Source organism: Lineus longissimus, chromosome 4 (assembly GCF_910592395.1).
Source record: "Lineus longissimus chromosome 4, tnLinLong1.2, whole genome shotgun sequence".
Taxonomy (NCBI): Eukaryota; Metazoa; Nemertea; class Pilidiophora; order Heteronemertea; family Lineidae; genus Lineus; species Lineus longissimus.
This window is the reverse complement of record NC_088311.1, coordinates 10883251-10906798: the sequence shown is the minus strand read 5'-3', so window position 1 is coordinate 10906798 and position 23548 is coordinate 10883251. Positions and strand designations below refer to the sequence as shown.

Below are 23548 nucleotides of genomic sequence, written 5' to 3'. Positions count from 1 at the left end.
TGCTTATATCAAAGATAACTAGCTGGATAGCGTATTGTTTGCTGCGAGATGTTGATGCAGTGCCCTAGATACGCCCCCCACGCTAACTAGTGCGCAAACTCCATCAGGTAGCACTGCTAGCGCTGTGGCAACTTACCCACATTGGTTTCAGGCGCTCTGCAACTTGGTGATGCACAACTTGGTGGCAGAACTTGTCTTCCTTCTAGGCATATAATCAGGGTCTTCAACGTTGGTGTGTTCCTTGTCTCGTGTCTGGGTTTGATCTGCCCTCTCCCTTGGAAGGGGCTATGTACATGACATAACAGCAGGCCAGAGCCAACCCAACACACAATAGCTTCCATATATAACAAAAGCCAAGAAGGGTTATATTTCCCTCACAAGATCTGGGCACAATAACCAGGGTTGAGACTCAACTTATATGTGATATAAGACTAGGCCCCTATTACTAATAAACTATAAACTAATACTCTACGTTCAAAACTATAAAGATCTCAATACTCTAAATGTTGCATTACGAGACTCCCACAGCGCCAAGGTAAACAAGTTTCATTGCGGGATAATGCAGAACTGATAACTTTCATAGGTTTGGCCGTAACAATGCAAAATCTACTATATAAATGGTAATAGAATTATAGTAATCTCAGAGTCTTTAAATCATCAGTGAACAGTTTAGATACAGCCAATACAGTTAAATGGTATCTATTTACTTAGGGCACACATAGTCCTTGAGACGCGCTGGTTCCCTGGTAATGCGGGTGGACCTTCTTAGCGGTATCGGTACCTCAGGCTCATGCGCTGTTTGATTCGGAAGGGTCGGTTCTGACACTATTGTATTTTCAGAAATGCTCTCTGGGATTGCAGGTTGCGCGTGCGGTGATTGAACATTCGGAATTCGGGACGGGGACACTTCTCGCATACTAGTACGCAGTTCCACCTTTGTGGGACGCATTTGCACACGGTTCCGGCGGTAGGTTCCGCCATTATGTCCTCTAACAGTATATGTCCTATCACCCAATACCTCGGTGATCTTACCCAAAATCCACCTCGCACGCTCCCGGTGCTCAAAGTAAACAGTCTGTCCTATTTCTAGGTGTTTTAGGTCTCTGGATTGCCGATCATGGCATCGCCTTACAGATCGCTTGCGTTTGGCACGCTTTTCCAATACACTTTCGTCTATCGTTTCCGGTTTTGCAACACACGGTATGAACGATCGTGTTTTGCGCCCAAATAGCATTTCATTGGGACTGAGTCCAGTGTCCTGGCTTGGAGTGTTGCGTAGCTCCAGCAATGCCTCGAACTGATCAGACCCATCATTCTGACATTTCGTCATCATGTGTTCTATTATTTTCACAGCGGCTTCAGCTTTGCCATTAGCGTTGTGATGACCTGGCGAGGACATCACGTGTTTGATTCCCCAGTCCTTTGCAAACTTTTTGAATTCTCTCGAAGTGAATTGCGGTCCTGGGTCGGAGACTATGCATTTCGGAATACCAAAACGTGCGAATTGTTTCTTCATAACACCAATGACCCTAGCGCTAGTGGTGGTTGTCATTTGATCAACCTCAATGAAATTCGAGAAATAGTCAATCGTCACCAAGTACTGTCTCCCACGGATTTCAAACAGATCTGTTCCAATCTTAATCCACGGGGCGTTGCCTTCCTCGTGTTGCCTTAGCGTTTCCTTTTGGTTACGCGGCCTGAGCTCCTGACAATGCTCACACGAGTCAGCCATTTGTTTCAGTTCATGCGCGTATCCGGGCCAGAATACAGTTCCTCTCGCACGTCGCATCATGCTGTCATAGCCAAGATGAGCAGCATGAAGTCTCTTCCTCATGTTGTCTCTCAGAGAGTAGGGGATTACGATTGCCTCCCCTTTCAGAATGACCCCATCTTCGTGACTAAGGTCATGCCTCATATCGAAATATGGCCTGGCCTCGTATGTGACAGAGTGTTTTTTCGACGGCCAGCCACTTTGAATGAGCGGTAATACTGCCTGCAGAGCAGTATCCGTCTTTGTCGCCTCTCTGACTTCATTAACCCTTGCATCTGGGAAATGTTCGAAAATGTCCACATTCATTATACGTGGTCGCTCCTCTTGGGTGCCTAAATATGCACGGCTCAAAGTGTCGGCGATGACTAACTTTGTGCCCTCTAGGAATCGGAATTCAACATCATATCGGTACAGCCGCATCATTAGTGACTATAGGCGTTTCGGCGCCATGCTCAGCGGTTTATTTAAGATGGCCGCCAAGGGTTTGTGATCATTTTCGACGACTACGGTCCTCCTGTATGTGTACTGATCGAAGCGCTCGAGTCCGTAGACCATAGCTAAGGTCTCCTTTTCGATTTGAGCCCAATTCCTTTCGGATTGTGTTAGAGTTCTGGACGCATACTCTACTGGCTTCCCATCTTGTAGAATAACTGCACCTAGGCCATCCTTGCTAGCATCCACTTGAAGGAGTATTTCCTTCTTAGGATCGTAATAGGCAATAACAGGGGTTTCAGTCAGTTTTTTCTTTACAGTTTTGAATGCAGCGTCGCATTCCTTCGATCACACCCACTCTGTTTCCCTTTTGGTCAGAGCACGAATAGGTTCTAGATCACTGGACAGATTCGGCAGGAATCTGGCCATGTATTGCACCATTCCGCATAAGCGTATTACGCCATGAACGTCAGTAGGTTTCGGCATTTCGCAGATAGCCTCGACCTTCGACTTGTCGACTTTGACCCCTTGGTCAGTGAACAGATGTCCATGGATAAGAGCTTGCGCTTTTTTCAGTTCCTTTTTAGCTCACCTCTTAGCAGAGGTGAGCTTATCCAATACCGTGGCGTCCGTCGTCCGTCGTCGTCGTCGTCGTCGTCGTCGTCGTCGTCGTCGTCGTCCGTCGTCGTCCGTCGTCCGTTAGCAGGGCACGTTTCGTAACTGTTAGAGCTATTGAGTTGAAACTTGGTACACATGTACCCTTATGTAATGACACCTTGGAGACCAAGTTTCGGTCCGATTCGTTTCATGGTTTGGCCACCAGGGGGCCAAACGTTAAAAGTGAAAATATGCAATATCTCCCTTAATAGTAGTCGGGAAATTTTGAAAAAAATATGGTAGGTACTTCTAGCAAAGGTGCATCATATATCCTCCGGGTTTTTGATTTGACCTCCTTTTCAAGGTCACAGAGGTCAAATGGTGTAAATTGGCCGTTAGGATGTAACGATGGCACGTTTCTAAACTGCAATGGCTATTCATACCAAATTTGGTACACATTTACCCCTTAGTCAGGTGATCTTAGGGACCGAAGTTTGGTCCAATATGATTCAACACTTGTCCACCAGGGGGCAAAATCCAAAAACCTTAAAAATGTGATTATTCCTTAACTTCTTGCCCGATTGGCACCAATTTTATATCATAGGTACATCTAATTCTAACAACCATTCAATGTGTCACCCGGGTCTTCTTTGATTTGACCTACTTTTCAAGGTCACAGAGGTCGAATGTATTGTAAATTGGCCATTTTGGGGAAATTGTAATTGCTTGGACCTACATCAAACCTAACACTACATGACACAATACCATGCTCTTTATCCATCTTTCCTCCACATGAGGTGAGCACAATGGCCCTGGCCATTTCATTGTCATCATTCAGCATGACATGCCTTTCAAGACACCGTTGGTCGAGCTTCTCCAACTTTCGATTGCTATCGAGTTCGGCGTCACGTTTGGTTGCGCCACACCCAGCGACAGTGATGTCATCTGCGATGGTGAAGACACCTTCTAGGTCGCCTAGAGCTTTGTTCAACTTCCGTTGAAAGATCTCGCTGCTCACCTTTAAACCGAAAGGTAGACGGGCCCACCTGAAACGGCCAAAGGGGGTTATCATCGTTGTAAGCTCGCTTGATTCCTCATCAAGTCTGACATGCCAAAAAGCTTCCTTTACGTCTAGCTTGCTGAACACCTTAGCATCTCTGAGCATTGGCAATACATCGTCCACAGTTGTGAGTTTGTAATGCTCTATTTGCAGTGCTTCATTGAGAGGCTGCGGATCAATGCATATCCTTAATTTAACGTTTGGCTTTTTTACAACAGCCATCTGACTGACCCACTTCGTAGGTTTAGTTACCGGAACTAGAACACCTCGGTCCACAAGAGTATAGATATCACCCTTGACGTCATCATACAGTGCGAGTGGCAGTTTTATGCATGGCAGTGCCCTGGGCTTGATATTTGGGTCGACCTGTAGATGAGCCTCTCCCAGATCACCCAGTTTCTGCAGCGGTTTTTTCTCTTCCATCTTGGCAATGAACTTATCCTCATTTATAGTGATGAGGCCTAGCTCACGGATTGTTTTTAGTCCTAAGAGACACATGTACGTATTTGGGACTATTGTGAAAGTCACGTGATCCGATAATGGTTTAACTTCAGTCTTATTCCACATAATCAGTTTCTGAGATGTTTCAGTCATTTGTCCACGCTTTACATATCGCTGGCAGATCGTATTTACGTCTGCTCCACTGTCCAACTGAAAACTAACGTCACAGTTGTTCACTTTCATGGTTGCGGTGACTACACTTTTGCGCGCGGTTTGCACTGAGTTTAACCAGTTACTTTCATCGGAGCTATCCTCGTTTGCATTTAGGACATTCACTTTCGGCTTCTTGCATTTAGACTTAAAGTGATTCCTTCCATTGCAATTTTCACTACCTTTGCCCCATGCGGGACATTTGCCACGCCCAAACTCGTGTTTATATCCGCAGAATTTGCACTCGGATTCCTTCGAATTCGAATCAGTTTTCGGATAATCCTTAGTTGCTTAGGTCCCGCACCTTTCCACTTATCTGGCTTTCCTTTGACTTTGTTTACGGATCGGGAACTCGCCTGGTGGTTTGCCTGTGCGTCGCGTATTTCCTTCACTTGCTTGTTCGATTCCTCGAAAGCTCTACAGAACTTAACGGCTATTGCAAGGTCTAGTTTTTCCTCCCTTAATAATAGTTCCTGTAGTTTCCCGGTTACAGTGAACACGATTTTGTCCCTTATCATTCGTTCCTTGTCTGCGAAATTGCACGAATCCGCGCGTGTCCGCAGTTCAGTTAGAAACGTATCGAACGGCTCTTGCAGGGTTACGTTCCAGAATATGTGCGACTGTAGCACCTCATTCTGTCTGGGACTACAGTATTCCTGTATTTTCTTGAGAACAACGTCCGGTTTCAGTTTGTCAGCATCGTCCGTCCACGTAAATTGATCGTAAATGTCAATTATCTGAGGACCAGCACAATGGAGGATTAGTGCTGTCTTCGTCTTATCGTTCGCTTTAGTGTATGTGGCATTCGCCTGAATGTTAATTTCTACTTGCCTCTTCCAACGTTTATAGTTTTCTGCAACGTTTCCATCTGTGACGTCCAGATTCGGTGGAGGTTTTAGAACTGCTTCCGCCATCTTGCATTAGGGGCGTATCCGCACAGTTTTCAAAAGTTTTCAGAGGTTTAGAAAAAGTCCATTCGTACAACACTTTCAGGTGCCATCCTCCGTTTACGGGTATCCTGTTAGTTCGACAGGACGATCCTAGTCCATATTATGACTTTTAAGCTGTCACCATGTTGAGAAAAGCTGGTATAAGACGGTATTCTAACGACGAGCTACTTTATTGTCATACAGGCAGGTTACATGGCTAAGGGAGAAAGACCCAGATTATACTACAAAATAGGCCAAGGCATCTAAAGGCCTGGATATGCTAATTACTTGGACTGCTTCCAGCATCCATCAACAGTCTCTAGCATACTAGTGATGATCAACTGGATTAAGTGCTTAACCTTTTGATCAGTTGGCTACGACTTAGACAATGAATGGAGAACACTGTCATCCTTGATCTCGATTTCTCCTGGGAAGAGTTCAGCATGTCCAGTAAGGACGTCACTTGCATCATTGGACCATTTTTCCAACAACTTCTCAGCCTGTTCTATAAAGGGGTTTAGCTCCAGAATTCTGCGGTTCGAATCGGTCAGCTTCATCCACGGCCCTGTGATACATTTGCCTACCAAGCCTAGTGCTCTGCAAGCAACCATCAAGTCCTCGTTTCTAAGATCTGCCAACACTGTGTGATGCAGGTCATTTGTAGGTGTCCACGTTTTTCCAAGTCTTGGGGTAAGGAGGGTGAGCACGATTGATCACCCAATCCTTAGAGTAACCAGCTCTACAGCCCCGATTGTATTAAACGCCCACAAACTGCAACGTGCAATGCTATTATCAGAGATATTCCCCCCCCCCCCCCCCCCCCATTTTTCTGGATGCCTGATAAACATACCAATGCTCAAAACAGTCGTAGTTTTGAGTTATGAGCGATATCCCAGCCCACCTTGATGAGGTCGCAACAGCTCCTATCCGATTTCGCAATAAAACTTCCCCGTCAGGCATATATCGCGTCATCATCAGAAGTTTTACTGCAAAACTGGCTAGGAGCTGCTGCGACTGTGAGCAATCTTCGTACCAGCTTCGGTGTCTTTGGCATGGTCTATCGCCATTTTGTGCAATATTCGCACATTAAACCGGAAAATGCCGAACTTCTCCGATTGAATAGAAGGAATGAAGGGCTAAAAAAGAACATTTGTCTTCCTTTTTAAATCACCAAGGTTGACTGTATAACCTTGTTTTTACATTAAATCTACAATTTTGAATGAAAATATTGTTCCTTTTCTTCAATATAAGCAAACTATTTTAGAACTACTTTTGTATCGCGCGAATATAGCAACTTATGATAGCGAACCGTTTGCAATATTCATACACTAAAAGTCTGTACAACGGCAGCGTCAAGAAGTGTAAGGCTGGCAATAAAGGAGAGGGGTAGGTGTAAACTGTGGACGAAAGTGTGGACAGCGGCCCTCTAAGTTTGGTGGGCTGGCATTTCTTTGTCTTTCAATATATTTAAAAGAAATTGCAGTATATTATGCATTATAATCTTTTTAATGGGTCAGCGAAAGAAAAAAAGAAAAAAAATATTTTGATGGGTGATTTTGATCAATGAGTGGACGGGCTTTTTTGCCCCTTTTTTGAAGGTTTTCGAAGTGGCCTTTGACTTTGTGGACGGGGAAATGCGAGGTCTAGTGTCCAAATGTGGACTAATTATCAAAGAATTTGTTGAAACTGTGATATTTCTAACTAGTCCAAATAATATTCTTTCACAAAAACTACTTTTATTTGAATGACAATGACAATATCATTCAGTTGTAGGCAAAAATAGTTGGCCCTCTCTCAGCTGCTCAGAACCATTTTCTTTGATCCGAGATGGCGGCTCTCCTCGGACTCCTGATCAGAAACCTCTTCAAAAATGCGTTTTTGTCAGAGGACAACCTATTGTCTTTGAGACACCCTGAATAGGGAGTTCTTCATCCAGTACAACATGCCCTTGTTCGAGGGCAACCTACTGTATTTTGAGACACCCTGAATAGGGCGTTCTTCATCCAGTACATCATGTCCTTGTCGGAGGACAACCTATTGTCTTTTGTGACAGCCTGAATAGGGAGTCCTTCATCCAGTACATCATGTCCTTGTCAGAGGACAACCTACTGTCTTTTGAGACACCCTGAATAGGGAGTTCTTCATCCAGTACATCATGTCCTTGTCAGAGGACAACCTGTTGTCTTTTGAGACACCCTGAATAGGGAGTTCTTCATCCAGTACATCATGTCCTTGTTGGAGGACAACCTACTGTCTTTTGAGACACCCTGAATAGGGCGTTCTTCATCCAGTATATAATGTCCTATTTGGAGGACAACCTACTGTCTTTTGAGACACCCTGAATAGGGAGCCCTTCATCCAGTACATCATGTCCTTGTCGGAGGACAACCTACTGTCTTTGAGACACCCTGAATAGGGAGTTCTTCATCCAGTACATCATGTCCTTGTCGGAGGACAACCTTGTGACGTAGCGGCTTTCAAGGCACTGGTACCTCTCTGTAAAAACAGCTGAACACCTATATCAAAATAACAAAGAGTTTATTATAAGAGAAAATTATGTACAATATTTATATAGCCAGCTGCTGAAATAAAGCATTATTAGTTATGAGAGTTCGTGTAGCAAAATGTAGCAATGTTCAGTTCAGTCCCTTCAGTTCACAAGGGCAAAGTCTCACACAGCAATGTTAACAGGGTAACTGAGAAAAAGGTCCAGTTCCAAAGATGAATTCCAAGTAGAACTGAGAAAATGTCCGGTTCCGAGTAAGGGCCCGGATATGGCGACACAGAGGTGTAAATGGTTAAGAGGCAATTATGAGGATACGGAATTAGAGAAACAAGGCCAATCAACTGTGTCTGGAGTGTAATGACAAAGTGGCTAAGTTTCATATTGACTCGGCCACATCCTTTTGCAAACAGGGCCTACAACAAGACTCCTCTTTGCGCATGAGGGAGTACCGGTACGGACTATTGTATCGAGTGAATGACCCGATATGTAAGAATGACGATAAAAAAATAGGCCATAATTCATTAGTTACAAATGGTGACAATGATATAGCATCAGTGAATGTACATTGGCCCCTAATCGGAGGAAATAACATATCCTGATCTGTTTTACAGTATGACTTGTCTCAGTGAAACTGAGTAGTATAGCTCCTGACTGATTTACAGTAACCTTTCAACAGGGCTTCAGTGGTGCCGCAATCTTGGATCAACGAAAAGTTGGTCTGAGAGAGGGCCAACTATTTTTGCCTACAACTGAATGATATTGTCATTGTCATTCAAATAAAAGTAGTTTTTGTGAAAGAATATTATTTGGACTAGTTAGAAATATCACAGTTTCAACAAATTCTTTGATAATTAGTCCACATTTGGACACTAGACCTCGCATTTCCCCGTCCACAAAGTCAAAGGCCACTTCGAAAACCTTCAAAAAAGGGGCAAAAAAGACCGTCCACTCATTGATCAAAATCACCCATCAAAATATTTTTTTCTTTTTTCTTTCGCTGACCCATTAAAAAGATTATAATGCATAACAAGCCTATCGGCGTCTGATTCACAATGTGGTTTGTGAGGAGTGTCATAGTCGTCAACAGTGTAGCTTACGTATTTCGAAGACCAGTGGAATTGGCAGCGTCAAATTATTAGTGAAATTTATAATTTACAAATTACAAATTACAAATCGTTTATTGAAACCGTGTAAAAAGTTACATTTTACATAAGATGAAAGTACAATGACCATAAGCATGATGAACTAAATAACTGGTGTGACATTGTTGTGGATTTGGTGGTGTGCAGCTGGAGGAGTGGACAATGTCACAACCAGGGTTCCTACATTATATACAGTGGAACCTCCGTTAGTAGACACCTCTCTATTAAAGACAACCTTTCCAATAAGGACACTAGTTTTGGTTCCAAATTGGTTGTTTCCATTCAATTTTGACTTCTCTAATCAGTCTTTGGGTGTTCCGAATGCTTGACACATTTCGAACGTTTTGGTTGGAAACAATCCTACAGTCTTACACTTATGGCTGAATGAATGACAGTGCATTTTCGTGAAAGCTCGGTGACGAAATGCTGCGACACTATTCGTCACCAACATGTTTGATGGGTGGTGCCATCTGCACAAAGGACGATGAATTAAATAACTGATGTGACATTGTCGCTGCATTTGCAGGTGTCCACATCGAGGAGTAGATGATGTCACTACATGTACCAGGGTTTGTACTTTCATATACAGTGGACCTACTTTTTGTGGACACCTTTCTATTGAGGACAACCTCTTTAATAAGGACAGTAGTTTTTTGTTCCAAATTGGTTGTTTCCATTCAACTCGACTTCTCAGTTTAGGACACCTCTCTGTTAAAACAGCACTTTTCAGTCCCTGGGGCATTTCTGGAAATTTCATGCTATAGAGCAATTGGTTCAGCTAAGTGACAAGAACAGTACTATAAGACGGTTTTAAAAAGTTGAAAATTATTTATTTAAATGACATATGAATGGTTCAGCAGTAATTGGCAGTGTGCATTATGTAATGAAATATGATTTACATAATATAACATTTTTGTGACAAATAGTACAGATGATGGATAAATCGATACAGTGGATAGCTGTTAGAATATGCAATACATGCAATAGCATTTGTTTTGATTGAGATTTTGCGAGAACCAAGTGGTATTTTGACAAGATAATAGAAAGCCAATAACACTACAAGAACATGACTTCAATACATTGACATTGTAGTACTTGGTATACTAAAAATATTCAAAGATGGGTATCTTGAGTTAAAGTACAAGATGTATGAATGAAGGAGGCACTCTGGTAAGAAATGGTGTCGCTAATGAAAGATTAGAACAGTCCGTCTCAACCTGCCAAGCTCAGAGCGACATGCGCCTGGTTTTGCTGTGACGGGTCACATATACAAAGTTTACATAAAACAAGATTTGTATGTTTATTTAGGAGGAGTACAAAAGTTGTATATAAAATGCCGACTTCATTATGATTTATAGGACACAAAATTTGACATGACAGCATTTTATAAAATATGAATAATCTATAATGAGAATAGTTTTGTAGCACCAATGATTTGAAAATACTGAATTTATTTATTGCATGAATAGAACACAAAAAACACGATGATTACATGATTGTCACATGCGTGAAATATATTGTCATGGATGGGCATTGGGAACAAAAAGAATTGCTGTTATCCGCTGCATTGGTAGCGATTGCTTTAGCTGATTTTCAGAAACTGACAGGAATGAGAATGTTGATATAGTGTTGAAAAAATATTTTTATAACATACATTGCATTCAAATAACACTAAGAAGTAGACGAGTTCTAATTTCGCACACTTGAAAATATTTGGACATTGACTGTCACTGGTAGTGGTAGTAGAGTAATTACATGCCATCAGCAGCACTAATTCAGACAGTTTTCGCTGTGCTTCAGTAACTGACTGGAATGACTAAGTTTGATTGTGCTGAAATGATACATAATAACGTACATTGCATAAACAAAATGATTACAAGATTTGTACTGTCTTGAAATATATGGACAGGGACAGTCACTGGAAGTTTGACATGCCATCAGTTGCACTGCTCCCGACAGTTTTCACTGTGCTTCACTAACTGACTGGAATGACTAAGTTTGATTGTTCTGTATTTGCCTCCATTTGGATTTTGTGAACAAAAGTTACTAACCTTGTGTAATTGAATTGAAGTGTCGAATTCGCCTTGGTCGAAATGATAATACAGTAAATAAATCTATTGAATGTTGCTGAAAAGAAAACACTTACTACGTTAGAAGCCATGTACATGATAACACCACCACCACCATTATCAATATCATCACAAGTCAACTGGGGAATATGTGTGATATTTGTTCAAAACTTGCGTATATGGTATTTGCAGGTCTATTGTATTGTAACATATTTTTCACTTTCAAAATTAACTTTTTTACTAGAAATTATGAATCAATACTAACCGTAAGAAGCGTATGAAATTACAGAAGGCCTTCGTCGAAAAATGTAATGTACTTGTACTCATTCGTGTCATTAAAACTGAAAGCAGCACAGCATAACAGTGAAATTACCGTGACATCAATGGATGTCAAACTAACGTAGTGACGTAAATTTGAATTCGAAGTGCACAAATTCACAATTAAGGTTTCGAACACATTGAGAACTGAAAAACTTCATACAAATGCTTTCACACCAATGATATGATTGTGGCGCTCCTGATGAGGTATCGCCCTCTGCTAAGCAGCTTTGGTCGTAACTAGGGTAAATGTTTTTTTCAAGTGATATGAGCGATGCAATACCTTAGTTTCCACCAGCGCCACGTAGCAGTCAATGAAGTTGTGCTGGTACTCCATTAACGTCATGCTTCAAATTTGAAGAAATTAATATTACCTTCATCAAGTACGTAATAATATTACACCAGGCCTTTGTCGAAAATGTAGATCTCGAAGTCTAACTGTAATGAAAGAAAACATCAATGTGACAATATGGTCTACTATGTATGAGGGGGAGAACGGGTATTTTCGGGACACTGGGATGGGCCGAAAATAACTCGGGATTCGGGATAGACACCCTTATTTTAGCGGGATTCGAGACAAGCCGTGTTTTGCGTCACGATTCGGCTAAAATTGCGTATTGGGAAACGGGATAAGCCTTTTTTCCTAACGGGACGTCGAGACAGTTACCCCCCCTTCCCCGTTCCCACCCTCATGACATGTAGCATTGTTTGTAGGCCTATTGTTACTCACAATCTATTTTTTTGTAATTGATACTGGTAGTATCAATGTGAAATATGCCACACGTTGGGAGCATGCAAGGCCTAGTACAATACACCATCATCACAATCAAATATTTCAATAATACACTGTCAACGAGAATGAATGTTCAACCATCAATCACGTGCATTGTAGTAGTGTACATCCCCCATCCCATGACGGCTTGCGCCCCGCTGACACGACGAGCACATGGCTGAGCCAATCCATCGCCTATACACTACTTTACAAAAATCGACACCTACTGAAACTTTCACTAATTATTCTCGGAATTGTACTTTATCGTTACATCAATAAATGCACATTCGAATTTCAAAACTACCACTTATTTTTGCCGTGAAACTGACCTGAGTTATCGAAACACCGTCACTGCGAAAAGAGGAAGAAGCAGGTCCGCATTTATCGAAATATTGCTAAATATAATTGTCAAAATGTCGACCAAATTACCAATTAAATCACAATAAACTTATCAAATGTTCACTCATGCCTTTGGGTGAAAAAATACTGATTTTTCAATCATTCTCAATTTTACAAATCACCAATCACAAAAAGAAATAATGATGCAATTACCCAAAATAGATGAGATTTGACCACTGGTATAATTCCGCCATCTTGGATATCGGCATCGTCACCACCACTTCAAATTCTAAAGTCTTATTCAGGCCTAATATGTGTCACCTGCTGTGGTAAAATGGCTTGTTTTATCAATAAATAACAAAATATGATCTTTGTAAATAAAATCGGAGATCTTCTGGTGTGTTTTTATGTGAATTTATTACGAACTATCAATGCAGCGCAGGGCAGCCATCGTGTTCTCATGCGTAGTGGCGATGCGATAGCCATCCGCGGCACTGCTTTTCAAGATGGTGGCAATTGCCCAGTGCTAGAGGCGTTGTAAGGAAAATTGAGAACAGGCCCCTAATGAATGAACTCTCAACGATATCGATATATTTTCGTAATTCCAGCACAACTGTTCACCAATGAACGTCCACCGACAATCCCACTTAACGAATATTAATATCAATTCATATCATGTATCTTAAAACGCTTTTATTTCATTTTAAAAAGAGTTATCGAGTGAACGATGACCTCCTACCGTACCCTCGAAATAAACAGCCAAAATGACCACAAAACACCTTTTTAGAAAAAAACAGCGATTTTTACGAAATAAATGTCATCAGAGACGAAACTAGACACTAATTTAGCTAGGTATGCACAGTAATAGTACCTGAAGTGATCGATTTCAAGGAGAAAATACACTGAAAACAACTTTTCAGGAACAGAAATAAGATCACATTGTGAATAATATACTGCAATTTCTTTTAAATATATTGAAAGACAAAGAAATGCCAGCCCACCAAACTTAGAGGGCCACTGTCCACACTTTCGTCCACACTTTCGTCCACAGTTTACACCTACCCAAAGGAGAGTGTTCAAAATGGCGGATCCGTCGTACACCGCGAAGGTGACCCACGCTCAAAATGCCTACAAAAGAACACTTTACAAGGAAAAATTAATGAAATTGCATGATGAAAGAAGGGGTGGAAAGTTTCCTCCATTTTCAATTGAGCCTGTACCGGGTGAACGATCGCGGTTGGCCTCTCCCATGACCGATGAAGTGCGTGCGCTTCGGAAGCAGTGGGTTCTTGATCAAAAACTTGCACCTCATGAACCCGTTCACGTCCCTGAACTCAAGCCATTGAATCCTATTCGACGAATGTATAGAGCTCCGGCAGATTTCCTTTTCTTGAAAGCTTTGAAACCTATCCTCGTGAGTGTATGGTGTAGTGTTTAGTGTAGGCTTCTCTCTGGCTGTGTAGTGTAGTCTGTGGAACTGGCATGATGATCAGATGATGAGCAGCTGAAAGAGACGTAGCCTTTCAGAGAAGTGACACCGCGACAGAGTACGACACTTAAGAAGTTGGCCCAGAATTGGCGACAGTACATTTTTGACAATGGGAGACTGCTAAAACTAAAAGTAAAATGTGTAATTTGCCAACTGGCAAGCGAGAATGGAATCATTCCCGATTCCACATTTTAGCAGTCTCCCCTTGTCTAAAAGTAAACGTACCGTTGCCACTTCCGGGCAAGCTTCTTAAGTGTCATTGGAAAACTTATAAACGATGTCAGAACTAGATCTATTACTATAATATCAATTCACAATCCAAAGATGCAAACATGAAGTAGACTAGTTTCACCTTGATTGAATGATGTGTAACAGTATAAGGTAAAGAGGCACAATTAAAGCCCCAGTACAATTATAGCCTCTGCTGTGGAGAAACTAGCTGGTAGTACACATCAGTGCACAGTAAGGCTTTAATTCTACTGAAGCTATAATTGTACCAGCGTATGTTTCTTCTGTAGCTCAGCATAAATGGTATGATTTTTGTTTTTTTCTTCAGGGTTCACAAGCCGCCATGTTCCGGTACTTTGCACCAAAATTTGGCATGGGACTGTTTGCCTTGTATGCCGCTTGCTACCACCTGAAATACAACTCTTCTGTAAGTTCATACATCGTACAGGCTGCTCAAACTTAGTACACTTTTCGAGTATAGACAAATTCGAAGAAGACGAATCAGTGCCAAAACAAATCAAATGCGCACACTCAGAACACGTCAGAAGGCCTAAGCCAAATTCGGACAATGGTCAATGCCTAGAGACACAGCGATCCTTTGTTCAAGTTGAAACGCATGACTGGTCAGTTCCAAAACAAACTTCTTCGAATTCGTCTATTCTGGCAGTGTACTCCATTCTGTCTCTGGTTCATTCTACGACCTTTACAGTCAAAAGGTGCCTGTTTCAAAGCTTGCAGATGGTGTGAGATTCTTGGGAGGTCTCTTTGACTGATTTGCCTTAAAATTCCACTTGGGAGAGGTGATGTGCAAAATGCATGAAATGTACAAAATGAATAAAAAATAAACAAAATCCACCTTGGAGAGTCAGTAAACTACAATCTCTCACAAAAGTGATCATTGTGTAATTTTTCATTTTGTTTAAAAATGCAGTCTGTGTTATGTCAACATTTCAGTGTCTGTTATTTGCTTCTAAATAAAATATCAATTCTGTCAATACATATTGGGTTCAGGTGATGACTGTCTGTTACATCTCACTGGTTTTCACAGGACTCCGTCACAGCCGCGAAATTCCACTGTAAATTTTACATACGGAATTTTTTCTTTGTGGATTTCTAACCCTTTCTTCTTGAGACATATTAATGACATTATGTCCAACGATTGAGTGGTGTTGTAATACATTGCATACATTTGAGCATTGTAGTTCTCTCTTGTTGTGTTGAAAAAAACATAGGTTCATGAGGGAACCAACATTCACCACTTGGGTTAAGTCAATCTCAATCTCCAGGCTGTAATGATGATGATAATGATACTTTCATTAATTTCAGGATTGGGAATTGTCAAAAGGATGGCACATGAGTATCAGCAGACCGCCGATGCTGCCTGTAAGTATTTCAGTTAATTTTTTTTTTTAAGTCTCAAAGATAGATCTGGCTTACGATATCCAGTTCGGCATATACAGTAGAACCTCCCTTAGCAGACACCTCTATATTAAGGACAACCTCTCTATTAAGGACACTAGTTTTGGTCCCAAATTGGGTGTTTCCACTTAATTTGACCTCTCTAATCAGGACACCTCTCTATCAAGGACTTCACTTGTCAGTCCCCAGGGTGTCCTTGATAGAGAGGTTTCTGATTTCTGCAAAATACTCCTTCGACTTCTTGTTTCACTTTGCAGTTGGCTTAGAAGTTATGCAGTGGTGCATGCATTTATGATTTGGAGTTGGGTGGCTTGATAAGATGTGATCATCTGTTGGGCTACTTATCATTCTTGAAACATTATAACCGCTAGCCAGCGCTGTGAGGCAACGCCATACTTTATTGTCCCATCTGCACCTGTTGTCATAGCATTGTCCTGACATGAGTAACCATTATTGTCACAAAAAGTATTTCGTCTGCTCTTACCCGGTAACAAATTTAAGCACCACACCATGATTGATAGATAATCTCAGGAACATCATTTGAAAAATCGAAAGGGAGGAGAAAATGATGCTTAAAGCAAGGAGCCTAAGAGGCTTGTCCTCATGTCTCGCACTAATTTGTAAGTTTACTCATATGCAGAATACGCTTTCATTGCAGACTGATGAAAATTATCCGAACGCAGTTCACAAAAGGCCCGACCAGTTCTACGACAAGAAATTCTCAAAGACTGGAACCAGTCTAATATAGACATTTTGTTTGAAGTTGATTAGGAAATAATGGTTGATATAGTCAGTGTGCTTGGAATATAAATTTGTTAGAATTTCTTATGACAGTTGAGGAAAACATTCAAGACTTCTCCAGGAGTGGTTCTATCCTCCAGCCGACCTCAAGTTGGTTCAAAATGTGCAAGTACTAATTGTCACTTAACTTGCAAATCATTCTTTAGCTTCATCACACAGACAAGGATACAATATCACAAGAAAAGAAATTTACAACTCAGAATGCTGTGCTGTGGCTTTTTCATTTATCTTTGTTGTCAACTTAAGGTCGGCCTGAGTATATGCATGACCATGTTGTAAAATCATATTTCAGTTGGTGGTTCTGATAGTAGAAATGGTGAATATCACACTTCAAGCCATGGAATAGTAAAAATTGTACATATTGTATGTGTGAAATATGAATAAAGTATTTGAAAAGAATAATTTACCTTTGTTTTTTACTTGCCATGTTTATCTTTTTCATTGACAGTAAATAAGGTAGTTTTGGGATTGACATGCTCCGCAGGGGATCTAAAATACTCATGGATTACCGACATCAAAATAGTCACAACCAGTCCAGACTGATCAGAGCCACAGTTTTAACTCTGTTGATCTCAGTGGCCTAGTCCTAACTGGACAGGACAAAGGCACTTCAAACGTATTGGATCTCGTGGCATTGTCACAACCAGTCCTGTCCAATCGGAGGCACAGTTCTAACACCGTCGATATAGTCGCAAACAAAAATATCAAGGCACTTTTTCGATGCAGTTTATCTGCACAGTGTAGTCACAGTCCAGACAGATCAGAGGCACTGTTCATAGCCTTGTGATTCTGCTGGTGACCACGCAATATGGCCCGGGGAGAACTGACCACGCAATAGGGCTCGGGGGGAGAACCAAGGCTTTCAAGGAACTAACATTCCTGGCTCTTCACAGTCCTTTGAATGAGATGTAAAACCTTGGTGAGTGTATCTGGTGTCTATGCCAGGGCAAGCCAAAGACTCCACCAAGTGAGAAACATGAGTAGCTTGCATGGACTCTACCTCTGTATGTCTGGCCAAAGTTGGAATCACAGGGCAAATAAACCGAACTGGCACTGTAGTGGCACGCTAAAATGCTCATCCCACCTTGGAGGAGGAATACCCCCTGGAGATAATCACCTCCAAATCCAAAGCGAACGCCCAAAAAAGAAGAGCCACAGCTGCAACACATTGAATATTTGTGACATGGTCACCACCATTCCAGATAGATCAAAGGCACTGTTTCAACACTGTGGAACTGTAGTCACAACAAGTCCAGACTGATCATGGCCAATACAGTGAATCGGTCTAGACACATCAAAGGCACTGTTACAACAATGTTGCTCTCAACGAAATAGTCCGCCCGAACACTGTGGACCTCATGGCTATAGTCACAAATAGAAAAAGACAGAAGGCACTGTTTCGACACAGTTGATCTCAGGAACATAGTCAGAACCCAGTCCAGACATATCAGAGGCACAGCTCCAACACATTCAATCTCAGTGACATGGTCACAATCTGCTCAGACAGATCAAAAGCACTTTCTATCACTGTGAATCAAAGTGACATAGTCACATCCAATCCAGACATATTAAAGGGATTGTTGATCTGTGGATCTCGGTGACATAGTCACAACCAGACAGATCAAAGACAATGTTCCAACTTTTCTGGCTCTGAGGATCTTTAGTGACATGTCACAACTACTCCAGCAGATAAAAGGCCTTATTCCAGCACTGTGGATCTCAGTGATGTAGTCACAACCGGTCCAGGCAGATCGGAGACATTGTTCCAACTCTGTGGATCTCAGTGACATAGTCACAACCGGTCCAGGCAGATCGGAGACATTGTTCCAACTCTGTGGATCTCAGTGACATAGTCACAACCGGTCCAGGCAGATCAGAGACATTGTTCCAACTCTGTGGATCTCAGTGACATAGTCACAACCGGTCCAGGCAGATCAGAGACATTGTTCCAACTCTGTGGATCTCAGTGACATAGTCCCAACCAGTCCAGGCAGATCAGAGACATTGTTCCAACTCTGTGGATCTCAGTGACATAGTCCCAACCAGTCCAGGCAGATCAGAGACATTGTTCCAACTCTGTGGATTTCAGCGACAAACATGACATAGTCAACCAGTTCAGACCAATCAAAGGCACAGTTCCATCAGTGTGGATCTCAGTGACACAGTCACAACCGGTCCAGGCAGATCAGAGACATTGTTCCAACGCTGTGGATCTCAGTGACATAGTCCCAACCGGTCCAGGAAGATCAGAGACATTGTTCCAACGCTGTGGATCTCAGTGACATAGTCCCAACCGGTCCAGGAAGATCAGAGACATTGTTCCAATGCTGTGGATCTCAGTGACATAGTCCCAACCGGTCCAGGCAGATCAGAGACATTGTTCCAACGCTGTGGATCTCAGTGACATAGTCCCAACCGGTCCAGGAAGATCAGAGACATTGTTCCAACGCTGTGGATCTCAGTGACATAGTCCCAACCAGTCCAGGCAGATCAGAGACATTGTTCCAACGCTGTGGATCTCAGTGACATAGTCACAACCGGTCCAGGCAGATCGGAGACATTGTTCCAACTCTGTGGATCTCAGTGACATAGTCCCAACCGGTCCAGGCAGATCAGAGACATTGTTCCAACGCTGTGGCTCTCAGTGACATAGTCCCAACCGATCCAGGAAGATCAGAGACATTGTTCCAACTCTGTGGATCTCAGTGACATAGTCCCAACCAGTCCAGGCAGATCAGAGACATTGTTCCAACGCTGTGGATCTCAGTGACATAGTCACAACCGGTCCAGGCAGATCGGAGACATTGTTCCAACTCTGTGGATCTCAGTGACATAGTCCCAACCGGTCCAGGAAGATCAGAGACATTGTTCCAACGCTGTGGATCTCAGTGACATAGTCCCAACCGGTCCAGGAAGATCAGAGACATTGTTCCAATGCTGTGGATCTCAGTGACATAGTCCCAAGCGGTCCAGGCAGATCAGAGACATTGTTCCAACGCTGTGGATCTCAGTGACATAGTCCCAACCGGTCCAGGAAGATCAGAGACATTGTTCCAACGCTGTGGATCTCAGTGACATAGTCCCAACCAGTCCAGGCAGATCAGAGACATTGTTCCAACGCTGTGGATCTCAGTGACATAGTCACAACCGGTCCAGGCAGATCGGAGACATTGTTCCAACTCTGTGGATCTCAGTGACATAGTCCCAACCGGTCCAGGCAGATCAGAGACATTGTTCCAACGCTGTGGCTCTCAGTGACATAGTCCCAACCGATCCAGGAAGATCAGAGACATTGTTCCAACTCTGTGGATCTCAGTGACATAGTCCCAACCAGTCCAGGCAGATCCGAGACATTGTTCCAACGCTGTGGCTCTCAGTGACATAGTCCCAACCGATCCAGGAAGATCAGAGACATTGTTCCAACTCTGTGGATCTCAGTGACATAGTCCCAACCGATCCAGGAAGATCAGAGACATTGTTCCAACGCTGTGGATCTCAGTGACATAGTCCCAACCGATCCAGGCAGATCAGAGACTTTGTTCCAACTCTGTGGATTTCAGCGACATACATGACATAGTCAACCAGTTCAGACCTATCAAAGGCACAGTTCCATCAATGTGGATCTCCGTGACACAGTCAAGCCAATCCAGACCAACAAATGGTGTTGTTCCAACACTGTCGATCCCAGTGTCATAGTCACATCCAGTCCGAACAATCAGAATATTTTTATTTTCATGCAAATTTGCTTAAACTTTGCATTATATTTATCAGCCTACAACAATGGCATGGTTGAAATTTATACCCAATGCATGTTCAAACAATTGGGTATTAAATACTTTTGACCAAATTGAGTAGGGTTTAAGTTGAAGGAACAAAGGACATAACATTTGAGTTCTCTAAAAATTATTTGTATTGCAGTACAACAAAAATATTTCAAGGAAGCATGTACAACATTACAATGATCGCATCGCTGGCATCTATCTACAATATTTTTATCAAACACCATGGGAAATCATCAAAAATCAGAGTGCCATTTTTTACGTGAAATGGAGTCTGCTCTCCCCCCTGCATGTATATGTTATTGCGGTTCCTGAGTGACCAAGTTCAGACTGAACACCAAAAGTGTACAAACATAAACTTCATGACCAAGTGGGACAGACTTCTAATTTTCATTTCGTATTAAATTCATTTGCCACATATGTATACATATCATATAGTCATGTTCACATGGTACAGGGTTTTAGTCGGGATGGTTTTTTGCATAACCTTTACCCAGAGTGCTCACTGCTGGTACAGTGATGCACCATCTCAGACGATGGCTTTGAGAAAATCTAAAAAATACTGTTTTTCTTCCTTCTTGATGGAAAGTGCCTTTTGATATAAAGTAAGGTGATACAATTATAGCCCCAGTACATTTATAGCCTCTTGGTGAATTATAGTGCGTACTTTCAGCTGTTTTCTACACTGTAGGGGAAATAACTGTACCGTGGCTATGATTGTACCACTTTACCTTACATAGAAAGACATGCTTTTAGTACCGGGAGTGGAGTAAGATGAAATGACACTGACATGTAAAAAAATTCTTGGGAAATGTTTTTATACCCCTGATGGTAGCGCCCCTACATGTCCAGGAAAAAGACCTGGCTCAAATCCTGTTGTACATCCTACAATAATTTGTAAGTACATATACCTCCACTAAATTCCTACGGCAGCTTTTTTACACCCATTTCCTAACTCTCAATTATTTACAAAGAATTTTCTACCCATCCATATCATAAAGAAGAAAATCACAGACACTAACACTGTTGAAGGTACCAACAGAATATAGTACATCATGGGTTCAAATTCATCCATTTTTAATTGTTTGTAAACAGATGGTCCACAAAAATTCCAGAAAAAAATTCCGATGCACTACAGTCACCTTCCCTTCTGAAGAAAATTCTTCTCGCCCTTTTTTTGTCTCTAACTTAACTAAATCGACAAAAGTCAATTTCTAAACTTCCTAATCACGTTCTCACTGTCTGATGTCTTGGTAATATGTTAGTCTAAAGCAAGGTCTATCAACTACATGTATTAATGTACGTATCAGACTAACCAAGCTAATGTCCTAGACTAAAATATACACCCAACGCCACAATAAAAATTGTATTGTTGACACACACTGCTAGCTATGTCTCCTTTCAACAACTTTTTCTGCAAGATTTACTTGTCTCACTCTTAGCTTGTCAACATTTCAGATTGAATGGCACTTATCCTGAAAATATCATTCAGCTGAGAGTACTTTTTAACTGAACTGAAATAGGGGTGCTGAAATATGGCAATGTCGAAAACCTCGCTTAGGGCTGGTAGACCAATGAATTCTCAAACGAATAACAGAAATCAAGATAACAACCACAATACGGAGAATAGCTCAGCACTAAGTGTCCTCTGTCATCTCTTCGTCCTCATCTTCCTCATCATTTTCTGTGGATTCTGGTATCAAACATTCAGCGACGAGCTGCAGCAATTCCTCGATCTGTTCCTCAGTTAAACGTTCCTCGCTTTCCTCGATCAATAACTGAATCTCAACGGCAGCTGTGGGACGATGATTCAACAACTGTAACTTCTCGGCCTTCGTTAGATTATATCGTAGCAATGAGTTCATGAATTTCTCAATGATTTCCGGAGATTGATCCTTGCAGGGAGTTTTTTCAAGATACTTTGTTGTCTCGTAAGAAATTGTTGCTAAGTTTTGAAGATATTTGTTTGGTTTCTTTTGTCCATTTTCACCTGCCTGCAAATCAGTCAATAAGTGTAGCACTTCGTAGTTACTGAGTAGCGCAGCATTTTCGTTGATAACCTCCATTTCCCGGGTCGGTACTACTTTGTCGCCAAAATGGTGTCTTGCAGATAGGCTTGTGAAGTGATTAAACCAGCGAAGATCGCAAAACCCCAGGCAACTCCCACAATGAGACAGTACGTCTGGAAAGAAACAAAGTAATTGATTTTTAAATCATGGAACCAGGATCAGGGAAGTTTTGTTCGAATGCCACATTTTTGTCCAAATGATAGCAGTGCGACAACCACAAAATGAAACAATATGGCAACTAACTTTGCTTTAATTGCAAAGAGCTTCAAGGGTGACAATAGACAGGAACTGGGGGTCCAATTGGTGGATATCATGGAACTGGGTCTGGTTGAGTTTGGGATAAAGTGAATAGTGCTGCATGTCATGATGTATTGTAAGATCTTCTAAATCACCTGGATTCAGAATGAACCACACTTTTTTACCGAGCCAACGAAGCCTCGTTTTGTAATCAGTTCATTGATGCAATTTTTAGAGTTAATCAGACTTTTTTGGCTGACAGTTCGGCTATCTGACAGCAGCATGCAGCATCCTTGATCCTGGCTCGTGTGGTCACATGACCAATCACACCATGTGCGCGCACTTCATTCAATTTCAATCGATCAATCGGATGAAAGTGGCCGATTTGTCAAAGTGTTTCATGCAGAAAACGGTCAGCCGATCGACCGAAGATCGACTGACTCAGAGACAACAGCCAATCGAGTGATTTGTTCTAGTCCAACTGGTCAGTGCATGTTTTTGCCTGGCTTTTGTTTGTTCATGTGTAACTGTTACTCGTCTCATCATGATCATTATGTATGTAGGCCTGCCTATTATACGGAACCCCTATTATAAATTAGCCTATAGGCAGACTTTTACTTTAAAACTGCACAACAAAAAAATTATCATTTTCTTAACAACAAGAGTTCCAACCCTTACAATATTTTGCAGAAGGACGACTTCTTTTTTTGACCACCACTCAGCCATATTTTCGATCGATACTTAAAAGGTTTTGATTTATATTTTCTTGCTTTTGATGGAGAAGACTAAAAATTCTCAAAGCAAGAAACCATTTTGGAATTCAATCAACCTTGTTTCCAGAAATATTGTCGTGTACATCTCGTAGTCCATGATCGTGTACAAAAAAACCAATTTTAACGTCACCTGGTACCAAGAATGGCCGAGCACAGAGCGCTTGCGT

General features: G+C 41.8%; 3 protein-coding genes and 1 long non-coding RNA gene across 4 annotated transcripts; 1 reads left to right on the top strand and 3 right to left on the bottom strand.

Moving 5' to 3' along the window:
• Positions 1 to 703: 703 nt before the first annotated feature.
• LOC135486031 (uncharacterized protein K02A2.6-like) lies at positions 704 to 2191 on the bottom strand. The gene has a single exon (XM_064768487.1). It carries the CDS (start codon positions 2189 to 2191, stop codon positions 704 to 706), a length of 1488 nt encoding a protein of 495 aa, XP_064624557.1.
• Positions 2192 to 9446: 7255 nt separating this feature from the next.
• On the bottom strand, positions 9447 to 13534 carry LOC135486399 (uncharacterized). Its single transcript, XR_010446693.1, has 3 exons — positions 12577 to 13534; positions 11140 to 11913; positions 9447 to 10919 (listed from the first exon to the last, which is right to left on the bottom strand). It is a non-coding gene; the product is annotated as an uncharacterized LOC135486399 (long non-coding RNA).
• Positions 13535 to 13561: 27 nt separating this feature from the next.
• Positions 13562 to 16918, top strand: LOC135486398 (uncharacterized). Its single transcript, XM_064769160.1, has 4 exons — positions 13562 to 14000; positions 14632 to 14730; positions 15630 to 15686; positions 16381 to 16918. The coding sequence occupies exons 1-4, from the start codon at positions 13668 to 13670 to the stop codon at positions 16468 to 16470; spliced, it is 579 nt and encodes a 192-aa protein (XP_064625230.1). The 5' UTR covers positions 13562 to 13667; the 3' UTR covers positions 16471 to 16918.
• A 5021-nt stretch (positions 16919 to 21939) lies between these two features.
• LOC135486030 (DNA-directed RNA polymerase III subunit RPC9-like) lies at positions 21940 to 22368 on the bottom strand. The gene has a single exon (XM_064768486.1). The coding sequence runs from the start codon at positions 22366 to 22368 to the stop codon at positions 21940 to 21942; it is 429 nt and encodes a 142-aa protein (XP_064624556.1).
• Between the last annotated feature and the right edge of the window lie 1180 nt (positions 22369 to 23548).